At 42.2% G+C, this 22,148-nt stretch overlaps 1 protein-coding gene and 1 long non-coding RNA gene across 2 annotated transcripts in view; one reads left to right on the top strand and one right to left on the bottom strand.

The window, feature by feature from the left end:
- ZFHX4 (zinc finger homeobox 4) overlaps positions 1 to 22,148 on the top strand; it is a 173,668-nt gene that overhangs the window by 145,806 nt on the left and 5,714 nt on the right. Inside the window, 6 exon segments of the mRNA XM_074319320.1 lie at positions 3,484 to 3,603; positions 9,738 to 9,871; positions 10,096 to 10,296; positions 10,834 to 10,951; positions 11,476 to 13,653; positions 13,656 to 16,859. Of these exon segments, the coding sequence (XP_074175421.1) occupies positions 3,484 to 3,603; positions 9,738 to 9,871; positions 10,096 to 10,296; positions 10,834 to 10,951; positions 11,476 to 13,653; positions 13,656 to 16,859 (5,955 nt within the window).
- The window catches only part of LOC141568699 (uncharacterized), an 11,026-nt gene continuing 8,749 nt past the window's right edge, over positions 19,872 to 22,148 (bottom strand). The window contains exon 5 of the long non-coding RNA XR_012491925.1: positions 19,872 to 20,017. This is a non-coding gene — a long non-coding RNA (uncharacterized LOC141568699). The remainder of the gene's footprint in view (positions 20,018 to 22,148) is intronic.

The raw sequence follows: 22,148 nt of genomic DNA, 5'->3' as shown, positions 1-22,148 counted from the left end.
GGTCGAATTGCTTAAAAATTGTATATTATTATGTTATAGAATAAATTAATAGTGGTTTTTCTAATCAGTTTTTTTTTGTTATTCCATGATAATAATTAAGCTAGTCACTCAAAACTTTTCTTTAAAATATAGCTTATGTGTATGTGTAAATTACCTTATCATCATCTCAGCCATGATAAAAATGCTAGGGGAAATTAATTGTGCTGCACTTCTAGAAGACTACAGTATTATTTTGAAACATTTAAAATTGAAAATATATTACCAATTGTCTGAGAACTGGGAAGGTCTACGGGACTCTAAGGCACATTTTAACCTTAAGCACATTTCATATCATAAAATGTAACATACGAATAAATGTTATAATACTTTCATTATTACTACATGTCATATATTAGTGAAAAAACGTAATAATGAAAGTGAAAACCACCTTAGCATCTTCACCTTGGCATTCCATGTGTCTTTATTTTGAAAATTTACGTAATGAAATTTATGTAATTTCCCACAGATTCTAAGGCATCCCTTAAACACATTTAATGTCATGTATATATTCTTTATTTTTTTCCCCCTACAAAGCAGCTTACATTTTATGGCATTTTACAGTTGAGGAGACATGGTACTTGAAAATTAGAACGTAGCACTGCTCCCCTTATCCCCAAATCCAGTGTAGTTTTTCTGGAGAAAGTTGTTTCTCCCATTAATACTTTTCACTCGAAAGTCTATTTATAAAATGAATGTCAACTTTACTTCAAAAACTCTAAGAATGAAAGTGACTTTTGGGGAGGACTTGTATGAAACTTTATGGTGTATATAAGTTACCCTTTGATTATTTTTTGCATGATTAAAAATTTGCGAACTTCTATGGCTCCAAAGAGCCTACCTGTAATAAACAGCTTTCGCCTTCTAAACCACAAAACAGGTCTGAATTGCTTGAGCATTAGAGCTAATTGCCTGCCTACTTCAAAGGAAGAACCAGAGAAGGGAGGCGGTGGGGGGAAAGTCGCAGAAGCAGAGGCTGTGCGGGCCAATCCACCTCCAGAGGTTATGAGCTGTGGCTTGGATGGGCCGGGCTAAGTTATGGCCTTAGGAACTCCTGTTTGCGATTAAGTTGATGGGGAGAGTCTATCCCACAGTCTCTCCCTGCTGCTGACACAGAGTCTTTGTTCACATTCAGATTTCTCAAACTGTTGCCAGGGTCAGGCTGAGGTCAGACACCACAGTGATGTATGGAAGAACATGTCTGGGAATTTCTGTCGCCCTTAAAACACATACTAGAAAATGAAGAATTGGACCCTGCAAAAACCGTCTGATGAGACCCAGAGTATACTGTAGTTTTTCCTTGAGTACCTTCATAATTTTCGTTTTCTCCTCCTGACACGCAATGTTTTATTAATGTGAGTTGCGATAGCCCTTACAATTTTATGTCCCCTCAAGATAAGGACCCTGGTAGCACTCTGACACTTCATTTTCCAGCCCTGGGGGAAAGGTCCAGTAAATCTACTCAAAGAAATCTTGCATCCCTTCCCCAGGATGAGTTGAAAAGTAATTGCTGTGGGTTGCCATAGGTCGCAGCCTGACACTGGATGTCACGTCATGTCACGTGTGTGGACTTGGCAGGGACACAGCCCAATCCGGTCATGAGCTCAGAGTTCCAGCCTCCCCCCCTCCCAAACCACGCCGGTGTCCCCACCCAGCCTGGGCCTGAGCTGGGAGGAGGGAGCCTGTGTTTGATCAGTAATTATCATTGCCGGGTGAACACAGGCTAGAGCCATGAGAAGTTTCCATTCTCTCTTCTTAAAGTCAAACATCCATGTGTGTTTGCCTGAAAGGGAAGCGTCACTCAAACCCTCAGATGACTGAGCCCCCTCCACGGCGACCACCCCTCTGCTTTTGTTCAGCAGCAAAGTGCAAATATGGAATGGATGGATTTGTACGGTGTCTTGCAGGAATCACAGTGGAAGCAGACTCTTCTTTCAAATGCATTAAATGTCTTGTTTTCCCCTTCACTTTTTGGGAGTTGCCCCCGGTGGAACACAGAGCTGCCCCCCTCAGTTGTGTACTGCTCGCACCGTTGCAGACCATGGTGGCAAAAGAGGCACTAAATAGCATTTTCTTTCTTTCTTTCTTTCTTTCTTTTTTTTTTTTTTTGTGCTCAGCTGCTACATATGACAGTGGATATTTCATTCTGCTGTCAGAACATTATTAATAAAACATGGGGTGTGGAGAGGGCCACGATTTCCCCTTTCAATCACTATAGCATTTGCAATGAAAATTTTATGCAGTGTGTAATTTTCAGTTAATGCTTGACACTTAAAATGTCCATAGCAGCGTTTTGTCTGGTTATTGAAGGGTTAATTGTATCATGTTCTCAGCATAAAAGCTCTGCTTATCAAAAGCAAATAGAAGAGTGTATGCATATGTGTGTCGATGACCTTTTGCCTTTCCAGGGTTAATTTATATGGTCATTAAAGATTTTATGAAATTGAGCAGCCTGGTGCTTCAAACCCCATTTTACCTTCTTCTCCTAATTTATGTCATTCCTACCTGAACAGGGGAATATGATTTTTATTTTTTCTGCTGCCATGCTGTGGGGAGTTGCGAGTCTGGTTATCTGGCATTACTCAGATTGCTAAAAATTCATTAAAATGTGACATCAGCGCAGTGAGAGACAAATGATCACAGGATGAAAGAGAACAGTGGGCCTTTCACGGATTAGTGCTACACAGACCCAGCATAGAGGCTAACTGCATAAACAGATTAATCCACCAGCAGCGGCATAGCTAAGATTTACAGAATAATTAAATAGGGTTGAGTTACTATGAGGATTTCCATGTAATCTAGCTGGTGTGAACCCGTGAATGAGGTGTGGGGTGATGTGGTTGTCATACAAGAAATAGACCTTCTTATGTCCTATGCCCTGTATAGCTCCCCCTATAGAAAAAAAAAAAAATCCCAATGTAACTGAACTTTTGAGATCTCACTCTGAGAAATTCCAAAGAATTCCTCTGGGGTCTAGGGACTGAAGGCAGGAGTAACACCTGTCTTACATTTAACCTGTCATTATCACATTACTCCATGAAGAGTTTTTTTTCTAAGAATTTGGTTTGCTCTACCATCTATCCAAGTCCAGGGAACAGTGGGGTCCATGTGGCTTAGAAGCTTCTACTGTTGAAATGACAGAACTGCCTTACAACCATTTTTCAGTCTTTCCTAGCTTCAACGATACTTCAAAATGATTTCTTTTATGTCCATTTGGTATAGGTCCCTTTTCTCAATGGATATAAACGGAGTCGCTTTAGATAAAAATTCGCATGGGTATAGTCAGCAGGTTCTGATACAGACTTTTGAATAAATTTACGTTCGTTTTTGAGAATGAATGCAGATGGTTCATAAGTAACCGCATTTTTAAATGGTCACATAGTTCTTTGTTCATTTGCGGGAGGGTGTGGGTTTCAAGTCTACTGACTGGTCTGCTTTTCTTAACAGAAGAACAAAACGAAGAGGCAGAAGGAGCTATTAAACCTACAACAACAGTAGCCGAGGAGGATGAGAAAGATAGAAGTGAGAGAGACCCTGGTGAAGGCAAAAACTCTAATAAAGACTCTGGTAAGATGCTAGAATCATTCACCTTTCCTTCTCCTGCCCCCACTCCCCACAATCAATTCTTTACCCACCCACCCCCAAGCTTATTAAAAGCTTTTATTCATTTTAAACTGTCCGAATATCCCCACTACTATTCATTGCATGAGATTTCTATCAGTAGCCTCCCATTGACCTATTTTTAATCATAACCATCTGATGGAATAGATGTGATGTGGATAAGTTGAGGAATATTACAGGACGACCAGCGAGATTATTTTTTAATCAAATCAGTTTGTGTGCTTGTAATTTTTTAAGCGCCTTTCATTAATCTTAGCTATACTTGTGATTCCTCTGATGGCATATTAATTTTTCATAAGCACAGGATTCGATATCACTTGAATTTTTTCATTCAATCACAGACACACACACACACACACACCCCTGCACACCACATAACCCTAAAAATAAATGTTATTTTTCCTTGCTTTTTTTACAACTTACACTCAGGAATTTGCCCTTTTTAAGGGCATCTATTTGAGGCATTTCAAACAAAATCCAGTGAAAAAGTTTACAGATGATTCAGCCTAAGAAAGAGGAAATATCATTGAAAACGGATTAGGTGCTGGGTAATTTTGATCTTCTAGAATAGACAAATCCCAGTAATGAAAGCTACTGTCTTTGAAAACAAACCTTCATGTCATGACATTTACTTGTGCACAAACAAACCCTAGGCCAACATCTGGTGTGGATACCTAAGGCTTTTTCTGTGTTTGATTTGGCAAATATATGACTTCATCCATGCTTTGTATGTATGAGATGGGAATCTGTGGTCCCGATGAATATTACATTGGCTACTTTTGCTGCACGCTATACCTAGTTTTATTATGTTGGACTCATTGAAGCAGAAGAAGTGCTGAAACGGGTTCAAGCCTATTAGTTTCAGGTAGTCATCTATCTTTCCCTTGAATTCCAGTGACAGCTGCATAGAAAGAAGCTTGTTTTCACTATGAAGACATTGGGTTGTGCACAAAATATCATTTTTACATGCAACTTGATTTAAACCCGAATTATCCCACATTTGTAATTCAGGCTTTGCGTATCTTAGTTTTGCATTCTCTTCGAGAAGTATTTGAAGGGCCTCCCTGCTCCACACCGCACACCGTTCAATGCTAAATTGCTCTCAGGAGTCCAGTGAGAAAGCGCCACTTAAATTTGCGTCCAGGATATAGTGGCTAACATATGATTCTAATTTGACTTCAACAAAGAGGATCTAAGGTCGGTATTGAGCCTAAAGCAAAGTAAAAAAAAAAAAAAAAAGAAAGATGCCATAGCTGTATGTTAGCCAGCCGGCTCCTGAGGTTACTGACAAGGAATTTGAAGTACCTAGCGATCAGTTAAGGTCAAGGGCAGTGCCAGCTCAGCCTCATTTGAAAAGAATTGGAAATAGCAAGGTAGTCAGTGTATTCACTCTAAGGGGGACCTCAGCTAGGCTAGCCGCCTGACTACTTCCGGGAGGCCAGGATTCTGTCTGCGCTTAGTGGTGTCTTTGTCATAGTAGCACCACAAGAGATAGCAGGCTCTACCCCTGCCAGGCTTCAGAAGAAGGTGAGACACACAGATAGTATAGAAGAGTTCACTGAGTGCTCACGTAATAGTCAGGTATATGACATTGTGCTTGGCTTTAAATGTTGAATACCTTGTAAAGGATGGATTGTGGAAATAGCTTGGAAATGGCTCCAGGCTTACCACTGAGGGAAGAGTCTTGCCTGGAACAGACCACAGAGGCGGGTACTCCATCCCCACCAGCACAGTTTACGGCCCTGCATAAATAATGGGCTCCATCACTCCCTAATGGCCTGATGAGTTATTGTTCTTTCTTGGGAGCCTAATTGTACCATCTAGACAGGACTGGAGCATAGCAGAGGACACAGAATATTGCATAGTGGCAGTTGCTTAAAACAAATTCTTATCCCTGTAGAAATGCCTCCCCACGTGTATCTATAGGGATAAAAATGGGCTTTAAGCACCAACCAAAAGCAATTACCGAGATGCAAATATTTAGCCTTGAAACCTCCCAGCCTTCAACACAGTTCTTGTTATTGACAACGAATATGAACTTTTAACAAAGTTTTCTGCTTCCTAAATTGAATCCAATTAGGTGAGATTATTGCATGGGTTTTTTTCCCCTTGTAAATATTTCTCCTGATGGACTAGCCATTTCTGTACATATTGTGTTTTCCTTATGTCAGTTAGAAATGTCAAAAACTATGAGCAAACTTATAAATTAATCACTATCTTAATGTGTTAGGTGGGAAAACAGTGTGACCCCACTTTAACACAGAATTTTTTAGACAGCAAGGAATTAACACATGTTAGGAAGATTGTGTTTGTGTAAGCTGTTGTACAGTGTTGCTGCCATTAGTCTCTAGGACGAGCGTTTGGCAATATGCAAGTTATATTTGCTGAATATTCATTCATAATAGAAAAGCCTCCTAATGCCTCATTTATATTGTCATTTAAATCTAGTGCCACTTTAGATTAATTATAATCCAAATTATAGCTCTGTGCAGTACGAGAATTAATATAGAGTTTATCCAGATTAATACATTTGCATTGAAAATGTAATATGTCTCTGCCATGGTGAAGGGGACCACTTTTTAATAAGGGAGTAAACATGAGGAAGGATGGAAATTAACCTTCATTATTGCAATTAAAATTATCCTTTCACTCTAGTCTCCTTAAAGAGAAGACTGTACCGGTAATTAGAATTTAAAATTATTTGGAGTTGAATAACATCATCTGTTATCTCCACGTTTTATAGTATTCAAATGTTATCAAATACATTGATTCATAAATAATAACTCAGTATTTTGTTTTATTGTTTTGCTTTGAGTACATATGTGTTATTGGATTTTCCTCACTTGTTATGAGTATAAACCATTTTACAACCTTCTGTGTTTTAGGGATTGAAAATTATTAAGTAGGCGGTATCTGAAGTGAAATGAATTATGTCATTTTTATATTAGCAATCTCATGCAAGTTAAATAATCTCATAACTGACAGATAATCATTGGCTCATCTATTTGGCAGTGCTTATTTGTAATTAGACTTCATTTTTTAGTTTAAGTGCATTAAAATGACATTGTTTTTTGAGACTATTGTGATGTCCTTAATAACACAAAATGACTTATGATCTCATTTCAAAATTTTGTCTAGAGTATCAAACAGGGTTTATTTCAAATAAAGTTACAGACATAAACTATGAGCAATCACCAAACTTAATCAAAACCTTCCTGAAATTGATTGGCCGTTATTTAATATATTTCTAGGATAAACAAAGCAGAAAGAGACCCCTGAGTTGAGCCCTTGTAATTCACTATGGAGGCCATAATACCTGAGATAGCACCACCTTGAAAAGTAGAAAAGGCACACATGCATAAAATGTAATTTCTGTGAACTTTGCAAACAATTCTGATGACCTGCCTTCCTCTCAAGAGTCTGTTTGTGTCTACATGATCACATTTTGGCATTCTCTGCTCTTCTTATCACTGGCATGCATTTCTGGGGTGCCTTGCTACAGCTAGGAGGGTCTAGTCTCTATTTATAGCTTCTTTTTAATTAAAAGTAAAATGGTCTTTACGCAGCTCCTCGCTTCCATTAAGATCATGGTTTAATTAAGTAGCCAAAAATCATTGAAGTGGCCAACAGTTCTCACAATGGCTATGAAATGACCCTCAAACTTAACTCTTATTTTCTTAATGTAGCACGACCATCACTAAATTCAAAAGCAGCTATATTGTTGATGACTATGAATAAGCATAAAAATAACAGATTAATTATACAAACATGTACACCAGTGCATAGCATAGTAAAATGTTCCAAAGCTTGAAATCAGTTTTTTTTTAAATCCTTTATAGTACCGATATTAGACTATATATGCTTATGAAAATAAGGCTACAGCGAGGCATTTAATAGGTTCAGAAGAGTTTCTGGTAGGTTTATTCTACGTCTCATATGTTTCCTAGGGCCTGCCTGCAAGCATCAAGAGTTACGGAAACAGGGAACTGGACCAATTTTTAATTTGGTCATGTCTGTTTCTACCATGTACACAAAAGAATGATAAGGGAATATGACTTATTGTTTTCTTAAAGGAACATATTCTGACTCATTAATGAGGAATTTAAAAAATAAAATCATCCAATCTCACAGGAGAAAGGGACTGATGGGCATTTGCTGGTGTCAATGGCAGTCATTTTCTACAACTTGATCAGACATCTTGCGCAGTACATTTTATTTGCAAATATTACATAGCATATTATTTTTTGAATGTTTATTTTTAATACTTTAAAAACAATAGCACAGAGTATGTTCTGCGTTGAGAAAGAAAAACCTATTTTTTTGATGCTAGAATTAATTATGAAATAAACATTCCTGTTTCTGACATATCTTTGGCTATCAGATACTGGCATAGTGTTTGATCAATGTAATGGAATTTGTCAGTCTCTCTCAAATTTTTCATTCAAATAGAAATATGATAAATTATTTTTTCAGATATCTAGAAGGAACCTACATTTATTCAAGGCATCTGTGTATGTAGGGAAAATGTACCAATTTAAATAAAATGTAATGTTTGTAAATCCACAAATTAATATCAGTGTAATTTGTTGAAAACATAGTACGAATTCTGTACCTACCACAAACTCCCCAAGGGAATAAAATTATCGTCATTAGGTCTTTTAAATTCTATTTTAATTGTGCTGTCCTCAGAGTCACTATTACTTTTAAATTCCTTTCAGAATTCAAAATTCCTGAAGTTGTTTATATGGCTTAAACATGCACCTTTATCCAGGATGGAAAAAGAATGTTATTTTTTGGTTCATTTTTACTTTGTTTTCATAACATCCTTGACCTTATTTTTAAATTAAAACTGGGTTATTTTGCAATAAGGTGCAATTTGTTCATTTATATGAACCGTATGTGGATTGAAAAAAATCAAGATAAATCTTCATGCACAGCATACAATCAGATTATGCCTAGACTCTATATTTACGCGGGGTCTGATAGCAATCAATGGTTTAGCTTCACTGCATTTCAAGATGTATTTGCATCCAGTTGTCCAGTGATAGTGTCCTCACCCTGGAAATAATTTAGTTGCAAATTGACTGGAAGATGGTGAAAATTGAAAGTTAAAATTAGAAATACTCATAATAAACAGCAGAAAAAAGGTCAGATGATGCTGCGCTATGATGAGATTGGAATGGCTGGTAAATGAGGTTTTGTGTTTGTCATGAGATGTATGTGACATGCCTACCCAATGTCGCTGTAATATCCAGCCTCGCAGAGGAGATTATCGGGAAAATTGATGCTGGAAAGAATTTTCTGTTAGATTTGGAAATTAGAATCGCACTCTCTTCTTTGATGTGTGAGCCTCCGACACATTACGTTGCTCATCTAGGCAAAATTGTAAACCCTCTTTAACACTGAATATTTGGATTAACCTCATAAAAACAATTGTCTTCTTGAGATTTGGACTACAATATTATGTGTATGGCCAACAGCTGAAACACCTGAAGCAAAGAGTAAATCACAGAAAGCAGCAGATGATATGTGCGTCATATGTAGTTCATTTTTCAATCCTACGTTCATCATGGAAGAGTATTATTTTTGTTTCTGACTTATAACTAGTTAGCTCTTCTCAGAATTTTGACGTGTGGGTGTCCAAGCATTTTGAACAAGAGATAGGTCATTAAACATTAGTAAAAAAGAATTATGTTCTAAGTTAGCATTTGTGAATGGGAATAGATTTGCTTTAATGTGGTAAAGGCATTCTGAGACACCAGAGAGCAAGCGTTATTGATGAATCTTTCAAGGTCACCTAGGGTTATCTAAACATGAGACAGGAGTACATTTTAAAATATATTTATAAAGTCCACTTAGTCGGTGGACACAAAGAAGTGTGCTTTTTGCCTTTTGAGATTAGCATTATTTAAAAGTGTCCTCTGTGTGTGTGTGTGTGTGTGTGTGTGTGTGTGTGTGTGTGTGTGTTTCAGTGGATTAAAATCAGAGCAATTTGAAAGACATGTAATTTTTCTGGTTTTGACATTTGTATTTGTTAGTCTTTTGAAATTGACGTGTTCTATTCTTTTTTGGGGAATCAGGAATAATCACACCAGAAAAGGAAGTAAAAGTCAGTGTGTCAGGGGTGACCCAGCCACTCCTGCTGGCAAAAGAAGAAGATGTTGCAACAAAGAGATCAAAACCAACAGAGGACAATAAATTCTGTCACGAACAGGTGAGTGTGTCTTTTTGCCCTTTCCTGTATAAATCTGGTTTTTTTTTGGTAATACTTTGTATTATGGCTCCTGGTAGTTTTAGAGCCCCCGCCGATTCCACGCTGTTGAAAAGTACGTGAACATGGCAACGGGCGATGCAATGAACCCTCCATATTGCTTCTAGGCTCCGGAGTCATCAGAATTCATTAACTAAGAGCGGTCATATTTATTCACTGTTTTCCAGTTCTATCAGTGTCCTTATTGTAACTACAATAGTAGGGACCAAAGTCGCATCCAGATGCACGTCCTGTCACAACACTCAGTGCAGCCCGTCATCTGCTGTCCCCTCTGCCAGGACGTCCTCAGCAATAAGATGCACCTCCAGCTGCATCTGACGCACTTGCACAGCGTGTCTCCGGACTGTGTGGAGAAGCTGCTCATGACAGTAAGGACACCAAATGTTGATGCATGTGTGACGTGAGCCCTGCAAAGGCAGCAGCACAACATCTGCAGTTAGGAGGCCATAGAAATCCATTTCTTCTTCACTACTTAAAGCTGCCTGACTGACTATGTTGTAGGAACCACAGTGATCACCCTTCAAGGTCCATTTGTTGTTTCTTTTGCTTAAGGAAAAGAAACCAGTGTGATACAGGCGTATCTTATTCAATAGCGTGTATTTTTGTCACCCTATTTTTATCTCTATAATGTTAATCAAATGAGTCATGTGGACACATTGAATTTGAAACTTTCTCGAGTATCAGTATAAAAAAATAGACCTACAAAAACCATATTTTAAGAAAAGGACAATACAGCATTGCAATAGCATTTATCTGAAATTAGAAGGGATAGCCCGTAGGAGCCACAAAATGCCCCTGCTTTGGTTGGCAAAATCAAAGTGGGTTATGCTACTGCCAAACTGCAGATGTGACGGAGGCTGTGATTTCTGGGGTACGTTTGACATGAACCCCTTTGGTTGTCACAGGTGCCTGTCCCTGATGTCATGATGCCAAACAGTTTGCTTCTGCCAACGGCCACCTCTGAAAAATCGGAGCGGGACACACCTGTAGTCATCCCAGCTGAGGGGTCTGGGAAATATTCAGGTATGCCTGCTGATGACCACAGTCTGCAGAAAACGCACCTCAGGGGCTTGCGTTTGTGGTGATGCTCCAAGATGATTATGAAAGATTAAAAAAAAAAAAAAAAAGCACTGAGGAAAATAAATATTCCGGGAGCCATATTTTTTGACGCATGATTAGTTTTCTGGTTATCTGTCGCTGCCCTTGGGGGACCCAAGTGCTGATGACCAAGATTATGCTGTGCATTCTAATTCCCGAACACAGAGGCACAACACTTGGTGTTGCACTGATGGCAGCACACTGGAATTACCTTTGACTCCTTTTCTTCCCTGTCCTGAAATTCCTTGAGGCCAGGGGTGATGTTTCATTCACCTTTGTATCCCCAGTGCCCAGTGTAATGCTTGCCATGGTGTAGTTGCTCATTAAATGTTTCTTCAAAGAACCAATTAAGCAGAGACTTGTAGCGTCTCCTACTTACAGTAGTTATTGGCACATAAGCAGCAGGCCTCCTTCCTGAAAGTGAACCTTTTGCGCTTTCTCTCACACAGGTGAAAGTCCAATGGACGACAAAAGTATGGCAGGTCTTGATGACTCGAAGGTTAGCGTGGAAATAAAGAGTGAGGAGCAGAAACCAACGAAAGAACCCATGGAAACGTCGGAATGGAACAAAAATAGCAGCAAGGATATGAAAATTCCCGACACACTGCAAGATCAATTAAGTGAGCCGCAGAAAAGGCAGCCCCTCTCTGTTTCCGACCGCCACGTGTACAAGTACCGCTGTAACCACTGCAGCTTGGCTTTCAAGACGATGCAGAAGCTTCAGATACATTCCCAGTATCATGCGATTCGGGCCGCGACGATGTGTAATTTCTGCCAGCGCAGTTTCCGTACATTCCAGGCTTTAAAAAAACATTTGGAAGCAGGCCACCCCGAACTGAGTGAAGCCGAACTTCAACAGCTGTATGGCTCGCTGCCCGTGAACGGTGAGCTCTGGTCAGAGAGTGAAAGTATGGCCCAGGATGACCATGCCCTAGAGCAGGAGATGGAGAGAGAGTATGAGGTGGATCACGAGGGAAAGGCAAGTCCTATAGGGAGTGACAGTAGCTCCATTCCCGATGACATGGGCTCTGAACCAAAGCGGACCTTGCCTTTTAGAAAAGGGCCAAATTTTACAATGGAAAAATTCCTCGATCCGTCTCGCCCGTATAAATGTACAGTGTGTAAAGAGTCGTTCACCCAGAAGAACATTCTCTTGGTCCATTATAATTCAGTTTCTCATCTGCATAAGTTGAAAAAGGTTTTGCAGGAAGCCTCCAGCCCCGTTCCTCAAGAAACCAACAGCAGCACAGATAACAAACCCTACAAGTGCGGCACCTGCAACGTGGCCTACAGCCAAAGCTCCACCTTGGAAATCCACATGAGGTCGGTGCTCCACCAGACAAAGGCCAGGGCGGCCAAGCTGGAGCCAAGCGGCCACGTGGCCGGGGGGCACAGCCTTGCAGCCAACGTTAGCAGTCCCGGCCAAGGCATGCTGGAGTCCATGAGTTTAGCAGCAGTAAGCAGCAAAGATATCCACTTAGATGCCAAAGAATTAAATAAAAAGCCAACTCCGGAATTAATCTCTGCTCAGCCTACACATCACCCACCGCAGTCACCAGCACAAATTCAGATGCAACTTCAGCACGAGTTACAACAGCAAGCTGCATTCTTCCAGCCTCAGTTTCTCAACCCAGCCTTTCTGCCTCATTTCCCGATGACCCCAGAAGCACTGCTCCAGTTCCAGCAGCCCCAGTTTCTCTTTCCATTCTACATCCCCGGGACAGAGTTCAGCTTGGGGCCGGACTTGGGCCTGCCGGGCTCCGCCGCGTTTGGTATGCCTGGCGTGGCGGGCATGGCCGGGTCCTTGCTCGAAGACTTGAAGCAACAGATTCAAACCCAACATCACGTTGGCCAGACCCAACTGCAAATACTGCAGCAGCAAGCACAGCAGTACCAGGCCACACAGGCCCCGCTGCCGTCTCAAAAGCAGCCCCAGCAGCCCCAGCCGCAGCAGCAGTCGAGCAAACTACCGAAACAAGACCAGAGCAACCTGGCCAGTGCCGACTGCCCAGTCATGAAGGACATGCCACCTTACAAGGAGGCAGAAGAAACTGCCGAAAAGCAAGAAAAGCCAAAGCAAGAATTTATAAGCGAAGGTGAAGGACTCAAAGAAGGCAAGGACTCGAAGAAGCCCAAACCGTCGGAGCCGTCCCTCCCACCCCCCCGGATAGCTTCAGGGGCCAGAGGAAACGCAGCCAAGGCGCTCCTGGAGAACTTTGGGTTTGAACTGGTCATTCAGTACAATGAAAACAGGCAGAAGGTGCAAAAGAAGGGTAAAGGCGGGGAAGGCGAAAACTCGGATAAACTGGAATGTGGGACTTGCGGGAAACTGTTCTCCAACGTGCTTATCTTAAAGAGTCACCAGGAACACGTGCACGGCCAGTTCTTTCCATACGGCGCCCTAGAGAAGTTTGCTCGGCAGTACCGCGAGGCCTACGACAAGCTGTATCCCATTTCGCCGTCTTCGCCGGAAACGCCCCCGCCCCCGCCCCCGCCGCCCCCGCTGCCTCCCGCCGCTCCGCAGGCCTCGTCCATGGGGCCGGTGAAAATCCCAAGCACGGTGTCCACCCCTCTCCAGGCCCCGCCCCCCACCCCGCCCCCGCCCCCACCACCCCTCCCCTCCCCGCCGCCCCTCCCCCTCCGCCCTCGGCTCCCCCGCAGGTCCAGCTGCCGGTGTCCCTGGAGCTTCCCCTGTTCCCTTCCATCATGATGCAGCCCGTGCAGCACCCGGCCCTGCCGCCCCAGCTGGCCCTCCAGATGCCCCAGATGGACTCGCTCTCCGCAGACCTCACTCAGCTCTGCCAGCAGCAGCTCGGACTGGACCCCAACTTCCTACGGCACTCTCAGTTCAAACGGCCACGGACGAGAATTACGGACGATCAGCTGAAAATCCTGAGGGCGTATTTCGACATCAACAACTCCCCGAGCGAAGAACAGATCCAAGAAATGGCGGAGAAGTCTGGCCTGTCGCAGAAGGTGATCAAGCACTGGTTCCGCAACACGCTCTTCAAGGAGCGGCAGAGAAACAAGGACTCGCCCTACAACTTCAGCAACCCGCCCATCACCGTTTTGGAAGACATCCGCCTGGATCCGCAGCCCTCTTCCTTGGAGCATTACAAATCGGACGCCTCGTTCAGCAAACGGTCCTCTCGGACCCGCTTCACCGACTACCAGCTGAGGGTTCTCCAAGACTTCTTCGACACCAACGCGTACCCCAAGGACGACGAGATCGAGCAGCTGTCCACGGTCCTCAACCTTCCCACCCGAGTGATTGTGGTGTGGTTCCAGAATGCGCGCCAGAAAGCGCGGAAGAGTTACGAGAACCAGGCAGAGACGAAAGATAACGAAAAACGGGAGCTCACCAACGAACGGTACATTCGAACCAGCAACATGCAGTACCAGTGCAAGAAGTGCAGCGTGGTTTTCCCCCGGATCTTCGACCTGATCACGCACCAGAAGAAGCAGTGTTACAAGGACGAAGACGATGACGCACAAGATGAAAGCCAAACCGAAGACTCCATGGACGCCACCGACCAGGTGGTGTACAAGCACTGCACAGCGTCGGGCCCCACGGATGCAGCCAGAAACGCTGCTGCCCCTGCAGCGGGCTCGGGCTCTGGGACGAGCACCCCTCTGATCCCGTCGCCCAAACCGGAACCTGAGAAGACGTCTCCCAAACCTGACTATCCCACAGAAAAGCCAAAGCAGAGTGACCCCCCGCCCCCTTCTCAAGGCGCCAAGCCAGCCCTGCCGTTAGCATCGACCTCCTCGGACCCGGTGCAGGCCTCGGCAGCTCCGCCCCAGCCCCCCAAACAACCCCCACTTATTGGAAGACCCCCCTCGGCCTCTCAGACCCCGGTGCCGTCCAGTCCACTGCAAATCTCCATGACTTCTCTCCAGAACAGTCTACCTCCACAGCTACTCCAGTACCAGTGCGACCAGTGCACGGTGGCCTTCCCGAGCCTGGACCTCTGGCAGGAACACCAACACATGCATTTCCTCGCTGCTCAGAACCAATTCCTTCACTCGCCGTTCTTGGAACGGCCCATGGATATGCCCTACATGATATTCGACCCCAATAACCCCCTGATGACCGGGCAGCTGCTGACTGGTTCTCTGTCACAAATGCCACCCCAGCCCGGCTCCTCCCACGCCGCGGCCCCCGCCACGGTCGCTGCTTCCCTGAAAAGAAAACTGGACGACAAAGAAGAGAACAACTGCAGCGAAAAGGAGGGAGGGAACAGCGGTGAGGACCAACACCGCGACAAACGCCTGAGAACCACCATCACCCCGGAGCAACTGGAAATACTCTATGAAAAATACTTGCTGGATTCGAATCCCACCCGGAAGATGCTCGATCACATCGCGCGGGAAGTGGGGCTGAAAAAAAGAGTCGTGCAAGTCTGGTTCCAGAACACGCGAGCCCGGGAAAGGAAAGGCCAGTTCCGGGCGGTGGGTCCGGCCCAGTCTCATAAACGGTGTCCCTTCTGCCGCGCCCTGTTTAAGGCCAAATCGGCCCTGGAAAGTCACATCCGCTCTCGGCACTGGAATGAAGGAAAGCAGGCAGGGTACAGCTTGCCCCCCAGCCCTTTGATATCCACCGAAGATGGGGGCGAAAGCCCGCAGAAGTACATTTATTTCGATTATCCGTCTTTGCCGTTAACCAAAATCGACCTGGTGTCCAGTGAGAATGAATTGGCTTCTACAGTGTCAACGCCTGTGAGTAAAACAGCGGAGCTGTCGCCGAAGAATCTGTTAAGCCCTTCTTCTTTTAAAGCGGAGTGTCCCGAGGATGTCGAGAACTTAAATGCCCCTCCTGCCGAGGCTGGGTATGATCAAAGCAAAACTGATTTTGATGAGACGTCATCCATTAACACGGCGATCAGTGACGCCACCACCGGCGATGAGGGCAACGCTGAAATGGAAAGCACCACGGGGAGCTCTGGAGACGTGAAGCCAGCTTTATCGCCTAAAGAGCAGAAAACCCTTGACGCTTTGCCCAAAACAGCAACCACACCCACCACGGAGGTTTGCGATGAAAAATTCCTCTTCTCTCTCACGAGCCCCTCCATCCACTTCAATGACAAAGACGGTGAGCATGACCAAAGCTTTTATATCACGGATGACCCCGACGACAGTGCCGACCGCAGTGAAACGTCCAGCATCGCCGACCCGAGCTCACCAAACCCGTTTGGATCCGGCAATCCTTTTAAATCCAAAAATAACGACCGGCCAGGTCACAAGCGTTTCCGAACCCAAATGAGCAATCTTCAACTGAAGGTGCTCAAGGCGTGCTTCAGCGACTACCGAACTCCGACCATGCAAGAGTGTGAGATGCTAGGGAATGAGATCGGTCTGCCCAAACGCGTGGTCCAGGTGTGGTTCCAAAATGCAAGGGCCAAAGAGAAGAAATTCAAAATTAACATTGGGAAGCCTTTCATGATCAATCAAAGTGGGACAGAAGGCACCAAACCGGAGTGCACCCTGTGCGGGGTGAAGTACTCTGCCCGTCTGTCCATCAGAGACCACATTTTCTCCAAACAGCACATTTCAAAAGTGAGGGAGACCGTTGGGAGTCAGCTGGACCGGGAGAAAGATTACTTGGCTCCCACCACCGTTCGGCAGCTCATGGCACAGCAAGAACTCGATCGCATAAAGAAAGCTTCAGATGTGCTGGGCCTGGCGGTCCAGCAGCCCAGTGTGATGGACAGCAGCTCCCTCCATGGCATTAGCCTGCCAGCGGCCTACCCAGGCCTCCCCGGCCTTCCTCCAGTCCTTCTCCCTGGGATGAACGGTCCATCTTCCTTGCCCGGATTCCCGCAAAATTCAAACAGTAAGTCATTTCAAGAAGAATCAGTCTAATTCATTGGTAGTATTAGGCCGCCAATCATATGTCACCAAGATCAGGGTCCATTCGGATCTCTTTTCCTTTCAGTAAGTGAAGCCATTAAGTTATTTGAAATATATATGTTTTCTTGGCTATAGTTAATAACCCGGAAGTAAGTGAACCTGAGCATATGCAGAAAAGTAAAACTGAGGTAGGTCATAGCAGTGTCTTAGAAATATATTCATTATTTATATCATTAAGTCTTTATGTCTTAGAAATAACGCCTTTTATACGTCTATTGCAATACTGATTTGGTGTATATATTAAGGAAGTGAAGCACTAAATTGGTATCTTAATTTGTTCTTTTCCAAGGAACATGTTTTTGTTGTCGTTGTTGTTGGTTTTTGTTTGTTTGCTTGTTTCCCCCAAAAGTGCTAGCCAGTTCAAAAGTTAACAGCCTTCATCTACATCACAATAGCAGGTAATAATGCTTATGTTTCAAGTTCAACTACTAACAATATGACTTCTGGGATCATTTGTAACTCAGCATTGCTCTAAGATGCTGATATTTGTAGCATCCATGGCTGCTTATTATTTAAATAAATTTACAACCTTAGAAATGTATTGCTATTACTCCAGGCCCTTTTTACTCACACCCCCACCCCAGCCAAAGTATATAATTAAATCAAAACAAAGTTGTAAAGCTGTTTGAGGCGACCTGAGATAATGAATCCAATTCTGTGTTCATTAAGAGAAACATAATTTGTGCAGTTTTGATTTTGTGAATAAGTATAGGTATCCAGTTATGTTAGGTTGAAAAAATTGAATATAGCGTGCTAGGCAGTCACAAAGCCACACATAACAAATGTTAAATGTTTTATATGTTATGTGAAAGTTATATGTTATCCAAAATAGGAAAAAAAATTATCTTACAATTTCTTCCTTAAAGCAAGTTTTATTTTTCAAATCAACAGTTATTTTTTTCCTTTAAAAAAAGAAATTTTCACATTCTAAAGAGACTTATCTAGAATGAAATAATTACATATTTCTAGAAAGTTTTCAAAACACATAGGAGAGCTTTCTTCATTTGCACAAATTGGACTTTTACATAAATTTCAGACTTTTCAATTTTATTCTTCTCTTGTAAAAACCAAACTTGCCATGTCATCTTACGAAGATATCCCCATTTTAATGTTTAGCTCTGGAGACATGATAACAGTGATATCAAATGGCCCCTTGGCCACTGCCAGCCCATCTGGTTCTGTGTCTTAATGACTCATTGGCATTAGAGAGACGCAGGATACATACACATAAAGAAATGACCCTAAGAACATTTCTGCAATGCCCCTTCCTTTAACTATCACACCAACTACCTTCCCCCCGTAAGTCTTTGGGCTTAATTATCTGGATATTTTTGGCCACTGTCTGGAGATTCTTAATTATCTGGCCTTAAATATTAGAGCTACAACTCCATGTTTTGTTTGTACGTTCTCACTGTCAGATATTATTGTTTTAAGAATAATGCAAGGGCTGACTTTTTTTTTTATTTAGCATATGATTGTATACGTTTTCTAGTCCCATTTTATATAGCACTGTGATTATTCATTGACACATAGAAAAATGTCTTATGTGGAAAAGCGCCTATGGTCATTTATGTAAAATAGCGGTTTTCCACATAATGTCTAATGTGAAAAACCTATGAACAATTATGTAAAATTTATAGTTATGTACCATATTAAATAAAATGTTATGTAAAACAGAGTAAAATTTGATATTTTACACGCACTAAGAACAGTTCAAGTATCTGTGGTCGCTGAAGCTTGTGTAGTCACCCCCTTAAATAGTGGTCAGAGCATCTTGTTTTTCTCCCCCACTGGATCAGAAGGCCTCTGCTTGGACAATGGGTCCTTTGCTGACTGCCCCTCCGCTTTGTCACTCTGCAGCTGGTATCCAGAGGACCTATATGAGGGAAAGTGAGAAGGGAGGAGAGAGAAGATGTTTATGAAATACTGAAACAACATAACCTTTCTCCTCATTCTACCTGCTGTAAATATAATTTGTATCCCCCCTGACATGTGGGCCCTGTTTATAACCATCAGAGTTGTAGGAAGATGTTAGGGGCAGGCCCTGCTCAGCCGCAGGATCTTTCAATGTATCAGATACTCACTCAGCGTTACATGTATCTGTTGCTTTATTAAATCATGGACCAAAACAGACCTGAGAGTGTTATAAAGAGAAAAGGTCTGTGAACATACCTACTGCACTTTGCAATGTCTCTTGAATTAGTTATGTTGTTTGAGATAGATTCTAAACGTTAGCGGCCGTGCAACAGGACCCCCTGTGAAAGCCTGAGTTTCCACACATCCATGTTCACACCCTTTTGAGGTTAATGTACCTGTGGTGGGTAATGATGACTATTTTAGTCATGTCATGGAGGGCAGCTGTGCTTCTCCATCTTTCCACCATCATCTTTCTACTGTATTATTTCTCATCAAACAAATACCTCCTTTGCTTGATGGGAGAACTAGACATACCAGTCAGGTGAAACCAAGGGAGAAAATTGCTTCATAAGTAGAATATTTCTGTATGTTCTCTCACATTAGTTGGTTATCTATATGAATAAACTTTGAGGATATGCCATGTTCATCTTGGGCCCATTTTAATGGGATTTAGTTATGGAAAAGTCTTCATTTTAAAAATGCCCTAGCCCTTCGAAGGTAGATTTGAAGGCTTTGATCCTAAGGAAATCACAACAAATGGACTCTGTTGAACACGAGATGTACTGTAAAGTCTGATTCCAAAGGCTGCACCCCAAAATTGACTTCATTGCCATGTACATGTTCAGTTTTAGTATTGATCAACCTCTAAATTTCCGGATTTAACCACCCATTTTATTCTGTTTTGGGTGGAGTTGCTGTTTTGGTTTACCAGCTTTAATGCTCTCAAAAATCTCTTCTTCTTACTCCCAAGAAATCTTCACATTAGTCTTTCGAGATCACGGAGAAGGCCCTTGCAAAAGTAATATGCCCCCTATGTGCCTGCTTCACTCATTTCTCAATGAAATGAATTACGTTCTGCTTGACATTTTTTTCATGTTGTCTTTTTTCTATCATGATCACATAAAAAAAGGGAACGTGGCAATAGAAAGTCATGTGCTTCTGCACCTGGAAAAAAATTAGAGAACGTTAAATGTACGGTTTATCCTTTAGGATCTTAGCTTCCTTTGGCATTTTGCTCAAGATGAATACAAAAGTAACTTGGGTCCCTATTTTTAGCATATTTACATTATCATTTTAAGCAGAATCTGATTCGTATATGTTCTGTTAGTGTTTGGAAATACTGCCTAACCCAATTTCCTTACATGGAACTTTAGAACATGCCTTTTGCATTTTTTTCATACTTGAGTGTAATTTACTAGCACATTTGGAGTACATCTAGATAAGAGTAAGTCTTCAATAATTTTATCACAATTTTCTTTGGCCCCTTGCATGTAATTAGTTTTATTTTCACCTCAAAAATAAATTTTCCTGCTGGGAGACCTAGAGCAAAGAAATGAGGAAGGGAAAGGAACCATATCTAACGCATTGTGAGCTAGGCAGTTTCTTCTGAAAGCATTACTTTTGGGAGTAGGCAGCTGGTTCAGGGAAACAAAACCAAACAAAATGACGGTAGTTTGAGATTATCAGAAGATAAACCTTAAACTCTCAGTTAAATTTCAAAGAATCGGAGTAGGAGTTAGGGAACGGGAACGAATGCTGCTTTTTTCTGCATCATGATTACCGTTGAGTGTGTCTCTTCTCTTTCTGGTTTTCCTACATCAGTTGGCTACTGAACTTCTGATTTGCACATTTTTACAGGTTTACGTCTTTCACTCGTAATAGTAGGCCCAATGTGCATTGTTCAGTATCTTAATCTGCATCTCTTTTCTGAAAATTTTTATTTAACAGTTGATTATTTAACTCAGCTGACTCCTCAAGGTGTTGAATTCCTGGGAATCCCTGATAGTGTTTGACTATAGTAGCTGGGATTTTAGGAGACTATTGTAGTCTTTTAAAAAATTCTCCTTACCTCATTGTGTGACCTCTTGATAGGAACCTACACATCCCATCGGATGCCACAGCCTAGTCAACAACTATTGATCCATCTTGCTTTCTAACTACCATGGCTTTTTTTTTTTTTTTTTAAGTCTCTTAGTTCCTTAAAATTTCTCTTGTCTTAGATTCTTATGTCACAGAGATAGGTGAGCCAGCAATTTCCTTAGATCTGGGGAACAAAAGCCCTAGGGGAAAGGAAGTGTAATTATTGAGTATAAAGTCTCGTTGTACTGGACGTAGAAAAGGTTGGCTTCATGAGTAGGCAAAAGAAGCTGGCTATCAACATCGCATCATTCTAACAATGCAAGGAAGGCTCTTTTGTCCTTAATAAAGCATTTTCCACCAGAATTACTATGCCTGAAATTCTGTGTTTAGATAGTAATTCCTTTGACTTTAATGCATTATCCTCTGAGAAGTGAAAACTAGCATAGAATATCATCCAATCAGAATACCATAGTGGGACGAAACTAAACAATTATCTAATCTAGTATATAGGAAGCCATTTCAGAAATAGGTGTATTCATATCTTTGGTTCTTTCTTGCAAATAAAATTTTATGGAGACGCAAGTAGAAAGAAGATGAAGATACCAGGCATCGTAGTATAGAAATAAATGTAAGGGAGTTGAGGCTTCGGCCCTTCCAAAGCAACTACACTCCTTCGCAGCTTTCTCTAGGGCCAAGTGTAAGTCCCAGGAAACAAGAAATCTATCATACTAATTTGGATTAAAGATCAGGGAATTTACTCCTTTCTTCCTACCATACCCCTTGCAAAGCTTAAGTCGTTTTCATTTAGATTTCAAACGTGCCAGCCCTTCTTCTGTAAAATGTTGATACCGTTATCAGTTTCTCTCTGAAATACAATGTTACTTTCAAGAAATTTGTTTCTTTTCCTGCATTTTGAATATTTGCAGCTCTCGGATTCAATTTTCTTACTCAAAACATGGACTTTTTAGCATCTGTCCCCACTTACCCTGGAGGATGTTGGGAGAATAGTGTGTAACTGTCACTGAACCAACTACAGAACTTATTTCAAAGCAGATCACAGAAGAGTTGGGTGTGGTAAGGTTAAAAAGAAGAACAGCCAGTAATAAGCTAGGCTAGTTGATATTAATATGATCATGACTAGGGTCAAGTTGAAAGTGATATGGAGGACTTCATAGTATCCTGACTGCTAAACCGAAGAAGAGCCTTCTCAGCCAGG

This window comes from Rhinolophus sinicus, linkage group LG14 (genome assembly GCF_036562045.2).
Source record: "Rhinolophus sinicus isolate RSC01 linkage group LG14, ASM3656204v1, whole genome shotgun sequence".
Taxonomy (NCBI): Eukaryota; Metazoa; Chordata; class Mammalia; order Chiroptera; family Rhinolophidae; genus Rhinolophus; species Rhinolophus sinicus.
The sequence above is the reverse complement of the archived record's forward strand: the minus strand, read 5'-3'. Positions and strand labels throughout refer to the sequence as shown.